This window comes from Spea bombifrons, chromosome 6, assembly GCF_027358695.1.
Source record: "Spea bombifrons isolate aSpeBom1 chromosome 6, aSpeBom1.2.pri, whole genome shotgun sequence".
In the NCBI taxonomy this organism is placed as follows: domain Eukaryota; kingdom Metazoa; phylum Chordata; class Amphibia; order Anura; family Pelobatidae; genus Spea; species Spea bombifrons.
In genome coordinates, this window is record NC_071092.1 from 22,931,475 (window position 1) to 22,952,220 (window position 20,746).

Genomic DNA, 20,746 nt, shown 5'->3' on the forward strand with positions numbered 1-20,746 from the left:
TGCTCTACAATGATATCTTTCTTGTATTGATTCCTTCTTCTACAATCCCCATTATAATAGATTATGGCATAATGTTGTGAACCTAACCATAGTATGATTGCTTTTTTGCTAAGAGGCCTGTTCCTAAAAGTAGCAAAGCATGGGAATAGTTCTAAGGCCATATTATGGATTGTGGTATATGCATTTCCTGCAGATTTCTGGTTGCATTAAAACATAGGTGAGTGGCAATCCACCATCCACAGTCAATTCCCATTATCCTCTGTTACTGAGGTTCAGCGACAGCTGGAAGTAGCCACGTGTTGTCTACTTTTGTGGTATATGGATTTAGTGTTGTGTGAAAAATTGTTTGCTTAGATTATTACAGCTCTACATAAACAGGCATTGCATTTGTATAGACAGAAATGGAGCAGGTGTAGGTACAAAATGTCTTCTTGATTAAGATAATATGGCCTGCATTTGGCAATGAATATTACTTAGGACAGATAGAAATTGTTATAGACAGATATGCTAAAACCTGTACAAAAGATTATTATTACAGTATAGTGTACAAAATGTAAAACCTGAAATTTTGCAATTAATGTATTACAAAATACAGATGTATTGTGTCTTGCCATAATTTCATATTTTATGTCTTGTAACTATCTAAAATCCAAGCCTTGGTATAAGGATTGGATGGCTAACCTATTGCCCCCTCAGTTGTTATTGAACCACAAAGCCCTTCACCAAGGATAGATGGAGGATTGCTGAGGATATTTGGTGTTATAGGCCAACAAGTAGATTGCTTAGCCCCACATTACAGCACAAACTAAACCCATATTTTTATTTTGTGAAATGATCATCAAATCTAATGGTAACGGGATTGTGTGTCTGACTGATAAAGTGAATAGGATATGATTATTTCCTAAGTAAGCAAGGTCATATAGTACTTATCCCTAACGCAATAATATTGGACTACAGACTTCTTTTCGAGATAGCCTGGAGAGTGTCCATTCATAATTTTTAATACATAATGCAAACTTGGGAAAGTCACCATATATCTGTGGAGCCATAAGAAATACTTTGGAAAGATCACACCTTTCTAGTGTGGGCCCAATGCTCTACTCATACACAGACCTCTGAAAGGGAAATGTAAAATGCTTGTTTTACCACTGGTAGTGTTAGTGTTTCTTCCCAGTTTTTAAACATCATTTCAGAGGAGGAAGGAAGAGGAATAAAATAGAAAGATACAGCAGAGGGATGGTGCAACTAGCAGTCGCCACCACGGTCCCGGAAAAAACCTTCTGCACATCGAGCCTCACGGAAAGTCACCGTAATGGAGTTTGAGGTGATGTCGGTAACAGTGATTTCACTGGGCCTGGGAAGAGCAGGGAGCCAATGCTGTGGAGCAGCTGGTTTTGTGTCATCTGCAAAAAACAACACAGAATCATTGTCTATAGTATCCGTTAAGAGATGGACAAGCAAATACAGATCAAAAGTAAAAATTGCACAGCATTCACTTCCATGTTTACATAATGTACAATTCCTAGGTAAATGCTAGGTGGCCTACTGAATTTAAGTTTATCTTAAAGGAAACATCAAACCATTGAAACCATACAAATTAATAAGCGTCCATTATGTTCTGGACCATTCCCCCAAAAGGAAGAAGCATTCTTTGTGATCGTAGGTCCCTGTATTAGATGGAATAACAATCATGGAAAATGTAATGGTATTTAGCTATAAGTTAGCACAAGAAACTGTCAGCTAAGATATGTATGCTTTCAATATGAAATAATCAAACACTATTAAGTAGAAACATTTATAGTTTATTTGTGTTTGGCTTCCTGAGTAGCTTACAACTCTTTGTATGCAATCTCCTATTCTTTTACAAACACTCTAATTATGTGTTTGTTTTGCTTTCCTTCTGAAGGAGGTAAAGAAAAAAAAAAGGTTTTTGTTTACGATGGAATCCGGCCCGGTGTTTGTGCTGGAACCAAAGACAGTTCCATTATACTTTAGACAATGTATACGGTGGTTAAAATATCATTCATATCAAGAGTCTGTCTATTTTATTTAATAATAATGTGAACATCATTGTTTCTATTTGCTTTACATGATGCTCTGATTAAAGAAGCTGACCATATACCCCAAATTCTATTAGCTGTGTCATTTATCTTTTTCTAAAGCTATGCTCGGTGCACATCATAATGGTATCCAAGTATAAACAGATATGGCAGTGTTAATCTGTAACTCATGTGTGTTTGGATAAGGGGAGGCATGACTCCTCCGAAGACACTAATGCCCTTTGTAACACTCCTGCCTGGAAGATGTTCCTTGCTTTGAACATTTATTTCTGTATATGAACACTTTAAGTCAAAGTTAGATATTTATATATCTTAGGGGAGAGGGAAGAAAAGTAAATGCAATGCATGTATTTAACAAGCAAGTGCAGAGAGATTTTCCATTGACTGCACATACAGTGAATCAATATTCCTTAATGTTTCAAAAAAGAAATAACTAGTGAATAGAGGAATGTAAGCTGAAAAGATGTCATTCTTTTAAAGACAACTTAGCTCCCTCTCTGGTGACAAAAAATATTACAACAAAAACACCATTTTTATTTCCAGAAACTTCCAGCACTTGCCAGAATAATTCAAATCAACATAAATCTGAACCATGAGATACACACAATGCATTTAGTACTAAAAAAGAAACGATGGTAAGGCATAGACAGCAATAACAAGCAAACAACAACTATATGAAATATACATCAAATTAAAAATGATAAAAATAAAATTTCAATTTAAATCAGGATTTGTGTCAAGACTATTCTAAATGTTAAAATATACCATGCTTTAAGAAGCAAAGGAAAACATGTTGATCCAGCAACACATTCTATCATATGACGTCTCTTTGAATGTTAATAACAAAGATTTACCTTCATGACTTTCTTCTTCAGTTTGTTTCTCCTCTTGCCAGTCACTGATGACCTGAGTTTCTTCTTTTTCATCATCCTTGGCAAAGAATTCAGTTCTTCGGCTCAAAGGCTCATATGTGGAGACCCGAAGGAACTTCTTGCGAGACAGGCACAGAAACTTGCGACCCTTGCGTTGCTTGCTGAGTGGGAACTGTAGGGACTTGGCTTTCTCTGGCACCGCTGATGCTTGTGCTGGTTTGGTTCCAAGGCCACCACTGAACCTCCGCGACAGTGAGAAACAAAGGCTTCGCTCCTTGGACTTGTGTGCGCTACGCAGGTCCATGCCATAAAGCCTCTGCAGGAAGATACAGAACACCCACATCTTTAATCTTCCAACCTGAAAGAATGTCTTTAATATGGACATTTACTACCAGTAATCTAGTTAAAGCAAGGTCATGTAAGCAGCTAGATCATTTTGGACACCATGATTTAATTTAATAGAAAAAATATCATTTTGGCATGTAATTAAATATGTGAATTGCAAAACGCATAGCAAGCATCAGGAAAATCCCAATGGTTGCTCTTGCAATTGCTTTAGAACTTTGCCAAAACATTGCTCACTTTAAATATGGATCATCATGAAATCATCTCAGGTGAGGATCCTGTGTAGAATCAGTGTTTAAAGTAAGTGCTTAATAGCCTAATCTGTACCTGAAAGAGGAGTCGCTTGGGCTTCGGGCCGCGTTTCCTGCAACCTGAAGCTCTTTCTTTTTCTTCCCTGTATTACAAACAGAAAATGGAAATTACTGTAATGTCACACCAGACTTTTCATGGTACACATGAAAGTAAAATTATGCTGCACTAGTATACTTAGATCTCAATATAGTTATTAGTCTTAATCACCTTTAAAATACCTAGTCTCTCGTTTCATGTGGTCATTTGGGGGGTGGCGGCCATTCATGTAGCAGAGCTCGGAAGTAGAATGTCTTTATTTCAACTGCCCTGCATTGCATTATGTCATTTTTTTAACTGTTGCCATAATGATAAAATAATTTAGAATGAGTATCATAGTCTGTTGTGCTTCATCCACACTTCTTACTTCCTGTAATAACTAAGATGCGTCATCTGAAGACTCATATAAAGCCCAAACCACACAGCTACTTTGACGAGTGTGTAAATGACTATGACATTTTTGCAAATACAATTGAAAAAATAATAGTAAAGGACACATATTTAAAGGCCTAGTTAAAAAATATCATTTTATAATTATTCCTTCACTACTTACAGAAGTATTAAAGAATTATTTAAGGCTGCACCGGTCAGGGCCGGCCTTTGGGGTGTGCGACCTGTGCGACCGCACAGGGCGCCACACTCCAGGGGGCGGCGCCGCCGCCGGGTCCTCCCCCGCCGCCGCTGCCGCCGCCACGGGGTCCTCCGCCGCCGCCGCGGGGTCCTCCTCCGCTGCCGCCGCCGCGGGGTCCTCTTCCTCCACCGCCCCCTCCGCAACTAAATGAAAACGTTGTTTTTTTTGTTGTTGGTTTTTTTAACTTTATTTAACATGGAAAACCAACAACAAAAAAAACAACGTTTTCATTTAGGTGCAGAGGGGGGGGCGGCGGAGGAGGAGGACCCCGCGGCGGCGGCAGCGGAGGAGGACCCCGCGGCGGCGGCGGAGGACCCCGTGGCGGCGGGGGAGGACCCGGCGGCGGCGGCGGCGCCCCCTGGAGTGTGGCGCCCTGTGCGGTTTGAAGGGGCAGAGGGGGGGTAGTTTGAAGGGGCAGAGGGGGGGGTAGTTTGAAGGGGCAGAGGGGGGGTAGGTTGAAGGGGCAGAGGGGGGGTAGTTTGAAGGGACAGGGGGGGTAGTTTGAAGGGGCAGAGGGGGGTAGTTTGAAGGGGCAGATGGGGGGTAGTTTGAAGGGGCAGAGGGGGGGTAGTTTGAAGGGGCAGAGGGGGGGTAGTTTGAAGGGGCAGAGGGGGGGGTAGTTTGAAGGGGCAGAGGGGGGGTAGTGAGGGGGGGCGCCAGAGGAGTAGTTCGCACAGGGCGCCGGAACACCTAAGGCCGGCTCTGGCACCGGTTACATGTTTTTATATTAAATTGGAAAACTGGTTACAACACATAGCATGGATGTAACATTTTAACATTATCACGTGTGTTTTGTTGATGTAATAATATCGAAGGGGAGATGCTCACTTTTCCTCATATGCCAACACAAGTCTTGGATCAAGGATATGTTCTTCAGGCTCCCATGTGCTGTATCTAGGATGCAAGGAATCAATAAAATGCTAAATACCTAAACTGTGGCAGGGGTAGGTGGTATAAGAGTTATATATTTGTTGTTAAGACGATCAGTATAACAGTATAAGATAGCACTTGTTACCCAAAACGCCACTCCAAAACACAGCCGTCATCACACATCACAATACCATTGCTCTTTCTGCCTCACAGAACATACATTTTAATGATGTTTATCTGAGCCATGCCTCCAGCTAGTGTGTATAGTGCAGACATTTTGATGTTCCTAAAATCGGAGTACTGCCTTCTTCATGCCAGTATTTTACTAAATAAATCTTGAATGGAATTATATAGGGTGGAATGGGCTACCCACGGCATCCACATTCAAAAACAATCATTCTGCCACCTGACTGGTATGAGTATTATGTCTTTGCGCCATTTCGCATTCCTGGAGTGAAGGCTGCACGGCCGTCTTTCCAGGAAATCAATGCGTAATGTGGATCTTCCACCTAAAAACAAATTTTCATTAATCAAGACATCATAAAAAAAACTGTATGACGTGTTCAAAAATGTAAATCCTGTGAATTTTTAGGATGCTCGGAAAGATCATTCGAGGTTTAATTCACTATGAAAATTAACTAAGTTCTTCCCTAGAAACACCAAACCCTCTCCTGCACTGGGCAAGGCTACTAATGTGCATATCAATAAAAATAATGAAATTGTTCCAAAATGCTTAGTGTGCATACGCCTTCCTTCTTTACACAATCAGATCCGATGTTACAAATTAAACCCCCAACACCATCCACACCCCTACTTACCGAGCGTAGCTCAAAGGAGGACACCACCACTTTCTTACAGTATTACTTCCGAAAACAGAGCTCACAAACATATCTTTGTTGAACACAATGGAATCACAAAGGTACTTAATGGAATCTTTTAAACGTACCAAGGTCATCAACCTTATTATGCAAAAGACATGATATTATACACACTCGTTCACATTGTAATACTAGGCAGCAACAAGTACATTGCTACAGCACATCTATTTAAAATCTTAACTCTAATAATAGGATATCGTCTATGATATAATACTGATGTCTTTTACAAAGAGACCTTGGCGGATATTCTAATGGTTATTAAAGTAATAAAATGGTGAAGCAGTCCGGAATGAAGCAATGGTGCGCACAGGTAACACATCCACATTAGTTTACAGGACAAAAAAAACTGAATATAATATTAACAAAAGGTCATTGTTGATTTACAATATGAGCTGACAGCAATTAACCGATTTGCTGCAAGAAGGTTATATAACTGCTTCTGCAGACCTTCAAGGTAGCAAATGGGTTAGAACGTGCACACCTCTCTGCTGTTCTTGCGCACACTGCAGCACAGGGAGAAGTAAACAAGTGAACATATGACTCATGCGTCATTCTCTCTGCTCCCCCCCTCCTCTGAGTTCTCACTCCTCCGGTCAGATTAGAGGTGATAAACAAGACGTATTCAATAGGCAGTTCTTATCTAGAAGCAGGCAGCGCAAAGCAGAGGCATAGCGAAGCAGGTGCATCTTACTGCAGTCTCCCTCTCTTGTTTTCCCTGCCTAAATATTGTGCCGTTAAACACATTCACCCTCGCCTTACAGTTCCTTCAAAACACAAATCTTAACAATCTTATTCATTTTGATTAGGAAATTCCTAATGCATGCATTCCAAGCCATCTGTTAATAATGATAATATTATATCCTTAAAATAGAATGGAAGGACCAGCCATCTTATTCCAGTGTCTTCAAAATTACAGATGTGCTATTTTAGACTACAGTATGTTCTAGAAGGCAATTCTGACATTGCAGTCCAACAATGCAGATCTCGCAATGCACATTATTCTGGTTTATCAACCCCCTCCTTGTACAGAACTGCAGCAGATTGGATTCATATATAAATGTCCCTAATTCCACATTCTCAAGCCACAAAATCATTGCATTTAAAAATCTATTAAGAATTATAAATTTAAATAAACATAGACAATAGAAAGGCAAGAATATTATTTTTTTTTATTGCTGAATGTAATAAAAACCACTGTAATTTACATTCCTTCCGCACCTATGAAATCATGTGCCAGTGTGCCTGCCTTAAAAGCATGTCCTGGTCTGTGATCCTTGAATTAACAATTATGGCAGCTGACTATAATATGTGCATGAATGTGCACTGGAGTGCAAATTTCCCACACTCACATAATTTTACTGATCGGCACCTAGTGTTCCATACAAGAATTCAAGCCCCTTCTCCATCACCTGGGCAACCACTACTCTGTTTTGAGCATGGAACCACTTCAATCGTAGAGCTGCTATAGAAAGAGCTAAAGGCAGGTCTCTGGACTGAGAAATGTTACAGTTAAAGTCAACATTCATGCCTATAGCAAAATTTGCCATGTAATCGGGTACATGCAGGACAGAAAACATGCGTGTCAATGAATCAAAACAGAGGCATGATGATGTTCAGCACGAAATGCAAACACATGCTTACAATTTTTTATTGCATAAATTGTATAATGTATACAATTTTTATATTGTATATAAGTAGATGAATACAGAATAACAGGCACAGGCAAATATTTAGTTTATTAAAAATCAACAAGCAGATGTTTCCTCCTTTGGAGAAACAGATAGATAGATAGATAGATAGATAGATAGATAGATAGAAAGATGGATGGATGGAAAAATTACCAAAAGAGAAACTAGAATTGTGCTTACTTTGGTGGCCAACCCTTCCACTTGACAAGATATTCCACTTTACCCTGGATAGATCAGTAGAAAGAAACAATTAGAAGATACAATTGATTATGGATGGAAAATCTGCTCATTAGTACCCGGGTATGTGTCCCTACAGTATCTATAATGAAGCCCACCTATTATCCAAATAATTTGCATCATTTTCATCTGGGAAACCAAATGGTGAACCTCAAGTACAACCAAAAGCCGAATGATGTCACACCTCTAATTGGAATGAAGTATGTGCCAAAGTTCAGCAACTTCTAATCATATGGTGATGCTAGCAGCTCAGTCGCTATATACTAACTACAGAATTGGGCTTAGTAAAAAGGTATCTATAATTCTGACAGCAAATTACTTAAACAATGTATAATCATTTAAATTAGATAAATAAAAAACCTAAACCAGCGTAGTGATCCAGAGGAGGCTTTACAAACCATGCAAAACACCAACAAATGGATCACCAATGCAAGATTAAAGCCTATTTTGATAGTTTGGTGATATATTTAGGCATTCAAGCCTATATTACCATATTTCATTTACACTGAGCACGAAAGTAGACACATGACTCTAATTTTGCTATTGCTCTTTATTATCGAGATAAGATGTAAGTAATTTATAGAAACAGACAAGGCCATTCATCAGATCTACTACCATCTATGCAGTACACAATCCATGATATCAGAGCTTCTGATGGTGTCATGGGAGCTAATAACTGCTCTGTTTTCTTTGGATCGCTGGATTTTTCATGATATTAATAGGATGCTAAATATAATTCGAACTATCATTTAGAATTAGATAATATTTGTCCCTATCTGATGTGTAAGCAGGGAATGCTAATCATTTTACACGAGCATTTGAGTAAACACAGCAGATTAAAATGAAGGATTTTAGCTATGCGGCACTCAGGAAACGCGGTACCAACAGTGCCCACCACTGGCAGCAAGAGCTACATGGGATTGTCTGCTGCGCCAGGTTATGTGATCACCTAATAATCACGAGTATCATTTGTGAACTTCTTGCATCGAGTATCGATTGGGGTAACCGAAGTCTAAATGGATCTAGAGGACCACAGCACTAGCATCCTCCAACTGTTGCAACAACTCTGATCATCCTAAACCAGTCTTGATTTGGGTGATGGGAGTAGCGGTCCAACAACACCTGTAGAACCACAGATAGCATGTCTAAGGGGCAGCACTGCACCGTCCAGCCGTTACTGCACTACAACTCAGCTACATTAAAGGTATTGGGAGTTGCATTCCTGAAATACCGTCTCTCGGCTCTGACTTCGAGAATAAGCAAGCACACGCCCCCACTCACCTTCCTTATCCTCTTCTTTCGAATACTCTCCACTGCAAACACTTGCTCCCCGATGGCAGACAGTTCCATGCCAACCTCCGGAGTTCTATCTCTGTGCCAAGAAGTCTCCAGAACCCTGGCTCTCGAAACCTCCTTGCAATGCTGATGAGCGATTCTCTGATGCAGCACACCGCTTCTCTCTGTACTCTGCTTCTGCAAGATCTTCCACATGTGACGCCCACCTCCACCCCAAAGTCCAAATGCTGTGGCTCTTCAGCGCAATGCCTGCGTGCAAAGCGATGCTGTGCAGATTAGGTAGTTGGATCAATTGGATTAGATGTGCGTGCAGTTTATCAGTAGCCAGCCGCTGTCACCCTGACACAGCCTCTTCTCTCTCCCCTTCGCATTACAACCTGCGCAACATTTTCAGGGAGCGCGCAACATCAGATCACGAACTGCTGCCTCGTGGGCGCGCTTCGCCTCGTGCACGCCAACCTGACCCGCGCTGACGTCACCCAGCAACTGGAGCCGGAGCAGTTCGTAACCCAGCCACCGGGAGATGACGTCCTTATGAAACACGTCAGTCCTAATTCGTAATGGCTGAGCATTGCAATTGGCGTTTGTGTTCAGTTATTGTAATGGTCTCTTTAGGATCGACCTCTAAATCTGCTATGTTCAGTTGTGTGAAGACGGTTACTACATAGAAATGTATCAAATATTGTTTCCATACTACTCTTTAAGAGTCTAAATTCCATCATATTGTTCCCAGAGAAATATCCAACTGGCCAGAAAATGTAACATTGTTCTTCAATTAGAAAAACATTAGAATCAGAATCTTACCTTATTATTATGTATATTAGAAAGCATGTAGAATGGGAATAATGTGTGTGTGTATATATATATATATATATATATATATACTGTTGACAACGTACATATCTTTGGATATCCAAGTATGACTACATCTTTATATATCAGATATACTCAGAAATCATATACTCGTTGAACTCATCCTCCTCCAAGCAGTCCACTCCTACTGTGTCACTTCCCCAAGAGAGCAGGGCCCTCTTCTCATTTTGTCATTTTGTACCAGTTTATTGTTTCAGATCTTACATTTATTCTACCGACTCTGATTGTAAAGCGCTAGAGATTCTGCTGGGGCTATATAAATAAATGTAATTAAACATGAATCATCACAAAATGTAAGAAAATGCCATTTACACACCTATATAAGAACATTTCCCAGATCTAACAATATTCATTCATCCTATATAATATTCATTAAAACTGTGGATTAGCGCTACCAAAATGTTATTTAAAAAATGGTGTGTTTTTATAATCAGGTGGTTATTATTTAAACAGACAGTAAGTCTATATATATATATATATATATATATATATAACCAGTACATTATGATGCCAAAGAAAATGTATCAATAACAAAAACAGTTTTTTTACGGTACCACAAAAAAAGCAGTAATGCAACAGTTTAATTTCAGCATTTATCTACTATTCATTTTCAATTTTCCAAAAAGCAGACTAAAGTAACAATGAAATAAACAATCCCAGTCCCACCCCCCTCCCTCCAACTGGTATCTCATCGGTCCACAACATCTTCACCAAGGGCCCAAAGACGAGACCGTAGTCTATGTCAATGTACACGTCTCATAAAATGTCACCTAGGCAACATTATGAGGGGCTTATCATTTGACACTTGGGTGCAATACCATGATGTCAATTCAAAGTTACGTTTTATTGTCATTTGTGTATAAATATCTAACGTAGCAACATAAGCTTGCCCCGACTTAAGATACATGTGACTATATGTAGCTGAGGGTATTAACTTTCAGATTTTTGCAATATTCTTTTGAATATCAATCACTCCCAGGGTTGGGATATGCGTTAGTCAGGTGTGCAGACCCCTGGGTAACAATTGTACCTCTGTTTCAGATTTAAGCAATGCATATAGCAATCTAGTGGAATATGATACACTTGAGGATTGTGTGATGAGCATATGCAATGAGTTATAACAATTCTTGTCTGTGCGGTGTTGCAATACCTGGGATACAAGGCTCATTGCCTGAATAAGTTGTAAAATAGGTATGGACAAACCTGGGAAAGCAGATTTACACTCTGCATACATAATCATTTTCCTAGTGGTTTTCGACACCACCTTATCAAATGTGGTCAAACCCGCGAGCCTTCATATTTTAAAAATATTGTGAGCACTCTCCTCCTGGAACTTTGGGTTACCCACCCATGACATACAGAGAACAGCACGAGCTGAGACCCAGCTGCATTCTAAACATTTTCCACGAATTTATAGTTGTAAAAAGGAGAGGAGTTTGAATAACCTTGTCCAGGATCTGGGAGTAGGAAGTATGTAGTAAGGAGTATAGTTAAATATGCAGAAAGAGAGCCTGATCTAAATTGGTTAATTGGTTAATATTAAATAGGTTAATTGGAGATCCAATCCACATAGTGAAAGAGGGCTGCCATGTTATGGTATTTTATGTTGGGCAAGTTTAAATCCAGGTGGTACCTGGAAGCTTGCACTTTTGAAAATCCTATTCTGAGTGTTTTGTCCCTCCAAATAAATGTATTATGAAGTAGATGTATATCTGTTTGAGTAAGGAGAAGTGGCAATACATGTAGAGGATAAGAGCAGTTTGGCCAGAAAAGGTCAGGTGAAGTGACATCCAACCCCTAAACTCAGATCGTTATTAACATTGTATAATCCTGATAGTTCGGAGCCCTTGGGGCCTTAGTTAGTCAGACACCCAGGTAGTCAATGTACTGTGGGACCCAGTTATTGTCCAATGTATGTAGCCCTGGTGGCTATATGAAAGTATGCAGATAAAGCCTAGCAGATTTTGTCAAACACAGTGCTCTAATCAAGCGATCTAAACACATAGTAAAGAGCAATGGGGACAAGGGGCACCCCTGACGTACTCCACTTTCCATCCTAAAACTTAATCCAAACCTTTAACCTTCCAGTTTAGTACCTGGTTTATTATAAATTTTCCTAACCAAATTTCAAAAATTAGGACCATAATTTTGATACGTCAACATTCTGATCAGATGTGGTCACGCTACCTTATTGCAGCACATATACCCACTACTCCGAACAAATCCCCTTTGAGATGGATTTTCATTCAGAAAAGTCTAGCATTTTAGCCATAGTTCATAGTTCATAAGGTAGAAAAAAAGACCTAAGTCCATCAAGTTCAACCCTTCTACCTAACCTTCCTATTCTTGATTAAGCTACTTCGAATTCTGACGTCAGGGGAAAAAAAGCCATGATCAAAGTCAAAATCTCCAGGCTCAACAACGTAATAGGCCAATAAGAAGTTACCAATGAGGGACCTTTGTGAGGTTTTGGAACTAGCAGAGTGCGGCGATGAGTCAGAAATCCACATTGTTTGTCTCTTGGCAGAATTTCCTTATAGAGATCTAACAGGTGAGGTGTAATCTAAGCTGACAATAATTTGTAGAACTCTGCCATGTACGCATCAAGTCCCGGGGATTTGTTATTCTTTAAGTTTTTAATGACTAGTGTAATTTCCCTATCCATGATCAGACCATCAATGGTACTTTGGATGAAATTGAAGAACCAGACGAGAAGCGTGGACACATGAGGCGGGCACCCAGGATCTTTTCTCCGGACTGTACCCCTTACAGTGCACAAGACATTGTAATGTCCCCTTAAATATGCTAGAATCGAGGATGGAACTAATCTCGTATTCATCCATGAATCCATTGCGACAGGACCAGGACTGGACTGGTATAACGGATACACTCGGCCCCGTGGGGGTACGGTACCAGGCAGCAGATCAATAGGGCAATCGTAGAGGCAATGGGGAGGCAAGGAGTCAGCTTCCTTTTTGTCAAAAACATCAGCAAATTCTTGAAACTGTGGAGGAAGTATGGAAGTATCCAAAGAGGCATTCTTCAAGACACATGGTTGAGGGGGGATGCAAGTGGAGCAACACCAGGAGGGCCAGTGGGCAAGTTAATGACTGGGTTATGTAGTTGCAGGCAAGGGTATCCCAATACTATGGGAGCAGCCAGAGAGGAAATCACGTGAAACACCAGCGTTTCTTTGTGGAGAACTCCTACTTGGAGACGAAGTGGAATAGTCTCATGGGTAACAGCTGCAGGTTGGAGAGGTTGCCCATCAATAGCCTCCACAAATACTGGGAAGTTTTTTTCCAGCAAGGGTAAATAGTACATGGACCTTACAGAAATCACGGTCAATGAAATTTCCAGCTGCCCCAGAGTCAATAAGAGCCGGAGATTGGAGGGTTCTCTCCCGGCTAGAGAGAGCAGCAGGCAGGCAGTAGGCGATGAGTTCCTCCAAATCAAGGTCCCGTGTAGCTACCTTGTCTTTCAAGCGGTCAGACAGGCCATTAGTAAAGGCAGCGACCAGAGCATCATTGTTCCATGCAACTTCTGCAGCCAGGGTATGGAATTCTACGGCATAGTCAGAAAGGTTGCGGGAAACTTGACGCAACGAGAAGAGGCTAGAGGAGGCAATGTGGCCACGGCCAGTGCCCTATCCGTAAGATGATATATCCCGCACGGCTCTGTCAGATGAAAATAGTTGCGGAGCAGCAGCAGCAGCAACGGGTCCACGAGACGGATCAGTCCTTGCCAGAAGTGTTTGCAGGGCCTGAGCAAACTGGTCCATACAAAGATCCAGATTCTCTATACGAGCCTCACAAGTAGACATCTTCTGGCCAATCTCAGCGGGATCCATAGGTGACCCTGGGTCTGGTGAAGTTGGATCCCGGAGGGCAGAGCGTGCCAGGTGAGACAGGAACAGAGAAGCGGCGTAGTGGACAAGCAGGGTCAAACCAGGAGATCAAGATGAAGCCGAATCAGAACCAGAAGCGTGGTCACCAAGCCGAGTTGATGTCATAAATCTAAAACCAAGAGCAGAATCAACAAACAAGAGCAAGGTCAGCAAGCCGGGTCAAAAATGAGGGAAACAGCACAAACCAAGGGTAACACAGAAGTGAAAGGCCCATGCTTAAATAGAGAGAGAGCAAGTTACTTCCTGAAGGCAGAGGTCACCCGAGGTCATAAGAGAGTGTCACCACTGGAACGAGCAGTTAGAGGTTTTGCCACGTGGTCGACCATGCGGTGAAGCTGGCAGACGGGAAGTGGACCCAGGATGCGCACTCGCTACCCGGGAGAGTCTAGAGTCAGCCCAGGGAGCCGCCAGAGGAAGCCTCGCCGCGGGAGCAGCCTGGGCATGGGAAGAAGAGGACCGCTGTTGGAGGTAAGTCCTTACAATTATTTGATTCCCTGCTGATTCTGTACGTTTGCCCACTGACATGTTCAGTCTATATTTTTTATGGTAGGTTTATTTGAACAGTGAGAGACAGAATAACAACAAAAAATCCAGAATAACGCATTTCAAATAAGTTATAAATTGATTTTAAAGTAAGTATTTGATCCCCTATCAATCAACAAGATGTCTGGCTCCCAGATGTCTTTTATAAGGGTAACGAGCTGAGATTAGGAGCAATCTCAGTTTGTTACCTGGATAAAAGACACCTGTCCACACAAGCAATCAATCAGATTCCAAACTATCCACCATGGCCAAGGCCAAAGAGCTGTCCAGGGATGTCAGGGACAAGATTGTAGACCTACACAAGGTTGGAATGGGCTACAAGACCATCGCCAAGCAGCTTGGTGAGAAGGTGACAACAGTTGGAGCGATTATTTGCAAATGGAAGAAACACAAAATGACTGTCAGTCTCCCTTGATCTGGGGCTCCATGCAAGATCTCACCTGTGGAGTTTCAATGATCATGAGAACAGTGAGGAATCCATCACCATCCGCACCATCAAACATGGAGGTATGCTTTGGGTGTGTTTTTCTGCTAAGGGGACAGGATAACTTCACAGCATCAAAGGGATGATGATGGGGCCATGTACCGTCAAATCTTGGATGAGAACCTCCTTCCCTCAGCCAGGGCATTGAAAATGGGTGGTGGATGGGCATTCCAGCATGACAATGACCCAAAATGCACAGCGAAGGCAACAAATGAGTGGCTCAAGAAGAGGCACATTAATGTCCTCGACTGGCCTAGCCAGTCTCCAGACCTTAATCCCATAGAAAATCTGTGGAGGGAGCTGAAGGTTCGAGTTGCCAAACAATAGCCTCAAAACCTAATGACTTGGAGAGGATCTGCAAAGAGGGGTGGGACAAAATCCCTCCTAAGATGTGTGTAAACCTGGTGGCCAACTACAAGAAACGTCTGACCTCTGTGATTGCCAACAAAGGTTTTGCCACCGAGTACTAAGTCATGTTATGCCAAGGGGTCAAATGCTTATTTCACTGAGTAAAATGCAAATCAATGTATAACTTATTTGAAACACGTTGTTCTGGATTTTGTCCACTGACATGTCAGTGGGCAAACGTACCAAATCAGCAGGGGATCAAATTATTTTTTCCTTCACTGCAGATGGCGACAATTGGTCTGCAGTTGAACATGAGGATGGGTGGACTTAGGCATCTGAGAGCATCTGCCAAAACAAACTGATGGATGCAGTGAAATCATAGCACTGTAGTCACATAAAGCACGTTCAAAGCTGATCCCAGAAAACTTGCTGTAGAGTACTAAACACAGGAGACCAAGCTGTCTCATACAGTTTTAAGCCTGCAGGTTTATCTGCACACCCAGACAGCACACACAGAGATTCCACAGAGAGCACACCAGACACTTCTTTTGTCAGCTGGGGAGTATCTTCAGCGAGGTGGGACTGAGGAGATGTTCACCAGAAAGCTTGCAGCATCAGCCATGAAGATGTGGCAAAGTCTCAATCGTGCTGCGTTAGGAAGCATTGCAGTCTGGGTCCACAGCGGGTCAGGGAAACTCAGCTGCGAGCACCTCGACTGTCCCTCAGTCCTGTTGCTGCAACAGATTGCCGCCTATCTCTAGGCAGCCTCGTACACTGGAAGACCGGATCACGAGGTCTATGCTGCAGCCGATTATTGGTCCGCTGAACGGGACCCTGGGGCGAATGTACTGGTGGAGCAGATGGGCGCCTTCAGCCCCTTGCACCGACAACCTATAATGTAATACAGTTCCAGAAAATAAGGGGAAAAGTTCAAACCTCCAAAAGCAGCTGGATGTTAACTTACTCACAGAGACCAATTCTGAATACCATCCACATTTTTATGTAGTATGTGTGTCCTCACTTCCTTCATTTCTTACTTTGAATGTAAAAGTTGGAATTCTGCAATTCCTCTAGCTGTATAGACAAAACAAAGTGGTGTTGAACTAGACAACACGGTAGAGACGGCTGAGTTATTGAGAGCTACAAAAGATGTCTACGGCGACTATCAAATTTGAACTCCCTGTTTTTTGTTGACTGACGTGGGCTGGCCCTTTGACCATCACCTCTAAGGCATTTTGGCAAAGGATGGAAGAAAGGGACCACACATACCCATGTGGGAAGAGTCATCTTATGGGGCAAATGCCCTAGCATTTCTTTCGCCATAGATCAGAGAACATTGTTGATGCACAAAGATTCCCAACCCACCCAGTGGCTGATGAACAAACCCTCAATAAGTAACTATTAAAAAAATACAGATTCCTCACAGTTAAGGATTCCTCTGCATTAGAATTAGAATACAGTGACTTCCTCTATCTGCAGTGCACTGATAGTAACTGTACAACTCTAGGCTAAAAGAAAACACCCCTTGCTCTTGATCTATGCAACAGGCTTAAGTATCTGTAAGGAACGTAATTTGTTTTTTTTTTTTTCATTTGTGGTGGAAGAACCACTCTGTATCGTGTAGCTTGCTTGCTTACAGTTTTTTCCCTGCCATATACAGACCTAATTCAATGGTACATTGTTCTTGATAATTAATTCTTGGTAATTCTGATAATTCTTAATAATTTGATAATCCTTTTGATAACCCATTATAGGAAGCTTCTTTTCCCTGATGTTCCTCTTTTTGTACATTCTGTTTTGTGTCTACATCATTGCAGCTCCTACTGAAAAAACTCTTTCATTCAGTGAGTGTGGAGGTTTGATTACATCTGATCTCTAGTTGTTTCTTGTCTTGATCTCAGTTGTAATCAGGGATGTTTTCTAAAATAAAAGGTACCGGGGCACAGGGTATCATTTTCATACTTCTGACACTTAGACTTGAGCCAACAATTATTGACAGCTGGATGGAGTAGTACATCAGAACCTCCCTGTCCCATAACTAACTCACACTTTCTAATGTCATACACTCACACACACTCTCACACCCACTTAGTCTTTCAATCACCATACACTACACATGCTAACTCCATAAACTCACACAAACAACACCATACACTAATACACAAACTAACATGATAAGTTGAACTACACAAGTATTTGTGAAAAACATCAAGTTTTAAAGGACAAAAGAGCAATGGTCCCTGAATAAACACATGGAAACACAAACTAAATTGACCACTGTTATCTCTTGCCATCGGAGTGTTGAACATAACGGCAAAGGTTCATTTGGTGGGACCAACAGATTTGAAGATGAGAGTGGCCCCAGAATTTTTGATGGCGGCCCTGCTACTGAGTCCGGGTTCGGGGATATGACTTAATTTCCTGGAGCTCAGACGTAGGGGACGTGTGAGGACTGTGAGTGAACAGAAGACCCAACTTCCCTCATGAGCTGTAAATCCCAGCAGTACATATACCGATTAGCCATAACATTATGACCACTGAGGTGAGGTGAATAACACTAATAATTTTGTTATCATGGCACATGTCAGTGGGTGGGATATACTAGGCACCAAATGAACATTTTTTGCTCAAAGTTGGGCAAGGGTAAGGATCTGAGCGATCTTCACAAGGGCCAATTGTGATGGATAGACAACTGGGTCAGAGCATCTACAAAACTGCAGCTCTTGTGGGGTGTTCCGGGTCTGCAGTGGCAAAGTGGTAAACTGGTAACAGGGTCATCAGCGGCCAAGGCTGATGGATGCACGTGGGGGCAAAGGTGGGCCCATGTGGTCAAATCCAACAGATGAACTACTGAAGCTCAAATTGCTGAAAAGGTTAATGCTGCTTCTGATAGAAAGGTGTCAGAACACACAGTGCATCAAAGTTTGTTGCATATGGGGTTGCTTAGCCGCAGACCAGCCAGGATGCCCATGCTGACCCCTGTCCACTGCCGAAAGTGCCTACAACGGGCATGTGAGCATAAGAACTGGACCACAGAACAATGGAAGAAGGTGGCCTGGTCTGATGAATCATGTTTTCTTTTACATCATGTGGCCAGGTGTGTGTGCGTTGCTTACCTGGAGAACACATGACACTAAGTTGCATCCCTGGAGGCCCCACCTTGCAATTTACAGGACTTAAAGGACCTGCTGCTAACATCTTGGTGCCAGATGACACAGCATACCTTCAGAGGTCTTGTGGAGTCCATGCCTCCATGGGTCAGGGTTGTTTTGGCAGCAAAAGGGGAACCTAAACAATATTAGGTAGGTGGTCATAATCTTATGGCTGATTGGTGTATATTAATTAAACAAAACTACAACACAAATATTATATTACCCTTTATTACTATGCGTCCTGTTGGGTAAATACGAATAAATGTCGGTAAATAACATTGTTCTTGAGAAATTAAACATTTCATAGTGAGTCATCATGTGCCGTTCTGCGACTTTCTCACTCATTACACATCTTTTTTTACCTACGTTAGTAACAGTGGAAATAAAGAAATAACAAGTAATGCTAAATAATTCACAGTGTCAGAGCTCAAATATACTTGGTAACAAACAGCTGGAGCTGCTCTTAACACGTACGTCACTTACATGTTGAACTGAAAAAAAAAAAGATTTAAAAATAGATTTGCCGCATAGAGACTTAAAAGTATCACTGCTATAAAGTTACAACATATCATATATTTTGTACAGTGAGTTACTTTGTTAAAAATATCCAGTTTTATTTTTTTACTCATTTTGACACTGAGAGTAAAGTCAATAGGAATTTTTTTGTACTTTACTTTAGATAAAAAGTACTGCATAGGAAAAGGAACCTATATCTTTGTGCAGTGTTATCTACAGTAATGTAGTTTAGCAGTTATGCTTAATGTAGTTAGGTATTCCACTATTTTGCATTTACCTCTGCTTATCATTTGCATCATTGCCGACTGTCCTCCTTGATTAATTATTTAGGTATTCCACTTTTTTGGCTTCAAAATCATTTATTTTGTTTGTCCTTTGATTTGTCTATATAGAATTATGAGTAGCGAGTTAGTCCTCCTCCGCTCTTCCACATCTGTCTGTCCATTAAGACAAGGTAATTAACCAATTGGTACATACCTAACAAGCAGCCATCCCTTATATCTGAACATTCTAAGTGTCTGTTTCCTAAGTGGCACTAAAATATGTTTATCAAGGAAGTTCACCAAGGAGTCTGACAAGGAGTTTAGCAAGGAGGATTCAAGGAAGCGCAAAAGAGGAACCTGGAAGCACCCCCTCAATCAAATACCCTACTGATGCTTTATCAACTGCTGCTATACTGTTTGAATGTATTTGTCCATGAACTTCCACTCCCTATGTTTTCTGCTACCCTTTCTCTCTCATTCTCATCACCATCATTCTCCATGCACCATCACTACAATCCTCTTTTTTTTATTCTCTGATTCGCCTACCATCAGCAAAACATTTCTCTTTTTTCTCTTCTACTTTTAGCAGCTGGGGCTATATCCCCAAATCCTGGGCCTGCCTTGTTGCCCCTCCATTTCCTCTGTCCCTAAAGGTTCTAGAAACCTCAATCATCTTATCCACTTAATGTGCCATTCCTCCTGCTCTTGTTTTGAATGTGCTTGCTGGAATGCACGTTCTCTGTGTACCAAACAGCTATACATACACACTTTGCCTCTAGTCTCTTGCTCTAACTGAAACCTGGCTACCCTAATCCTACCCAATGCTTCTCCTGTTTCCCTCTCCTATGACCGGATGACAGGAAGGACAGTGGTGTATGCTTCTGACTTTCCCCAACACATACTTTTCAACCTTTTCCCTTTGTTCCATAACCCCCCTTTTCCTCATTTCAGGTTCATGGTATTGAATCCCATATCTTTACACATTGTTGTTGTATACCATCCTTTTGACCCTACTAAAAGTGTGAGTTCACCACCATCACCACTAGCTCTGCCCCCCGAACACCACCCCTGCCAACTAGTGATTGGGAGACTTGTGGAGTGTACGAGAGGAAGCTCCGCCCCTCCCAAGGATGCCGTCGCACCCCCTTGTCATGCCTCTCTATACCACGCAGGGAAGCGGGGAAAGTAATGGCAAGGGACTGGAGCGGCTCCTGACATGTGTGGGGGAAGCAGCATCGTATTGCACACCCACGGCAGGTATATCCGGAGGCTGACCGTGGTGAGAGGGTAAGCGCCTGACATAGATACACATTTGAGTCGTGTGGCTTCTAAATTAATTTTCATGATCTCACATGATTTTCTAACTCCCCTACTCATGATGATGGTCACACCCTGGACTTTATTTTTTATAGTCTGTGCTCACTCACTACCTTTT

General features: G+C 41.7%; 1 protein-coding gene across 1 annotated transcript; it reads right to left on the reverse strand.

The window, feature by feature from the left end:
• Positions 1-364: 364 nt before the first annotated feature.
• Positions 365-9,645, reverse strand: CBX7 (chromobox 7). Its single transcript, XM_053469968.1, has 6 exons — positions 9,211-9,645; positions 7,873-7,916; positions 5,085-5,150; positions 3,605-3,671; positions 2,915-3,248; positions 365-1,403 (listed from the first exon to the last, which is right to left on the reverse strand). Exons 1-6 carry the CDS (start codon positions 9,418-9,420, stop codon positions 1,246-1,248), a joined length of 879 nt encoding a protein of 292 aa, XP_053325943.1. The 5' UTR covers positions 9,421-9,645; the 3' UTR covers positions 365-1,245.
• Positions 9,646-20,746: the final 11,101 nt, after the last annotated feature.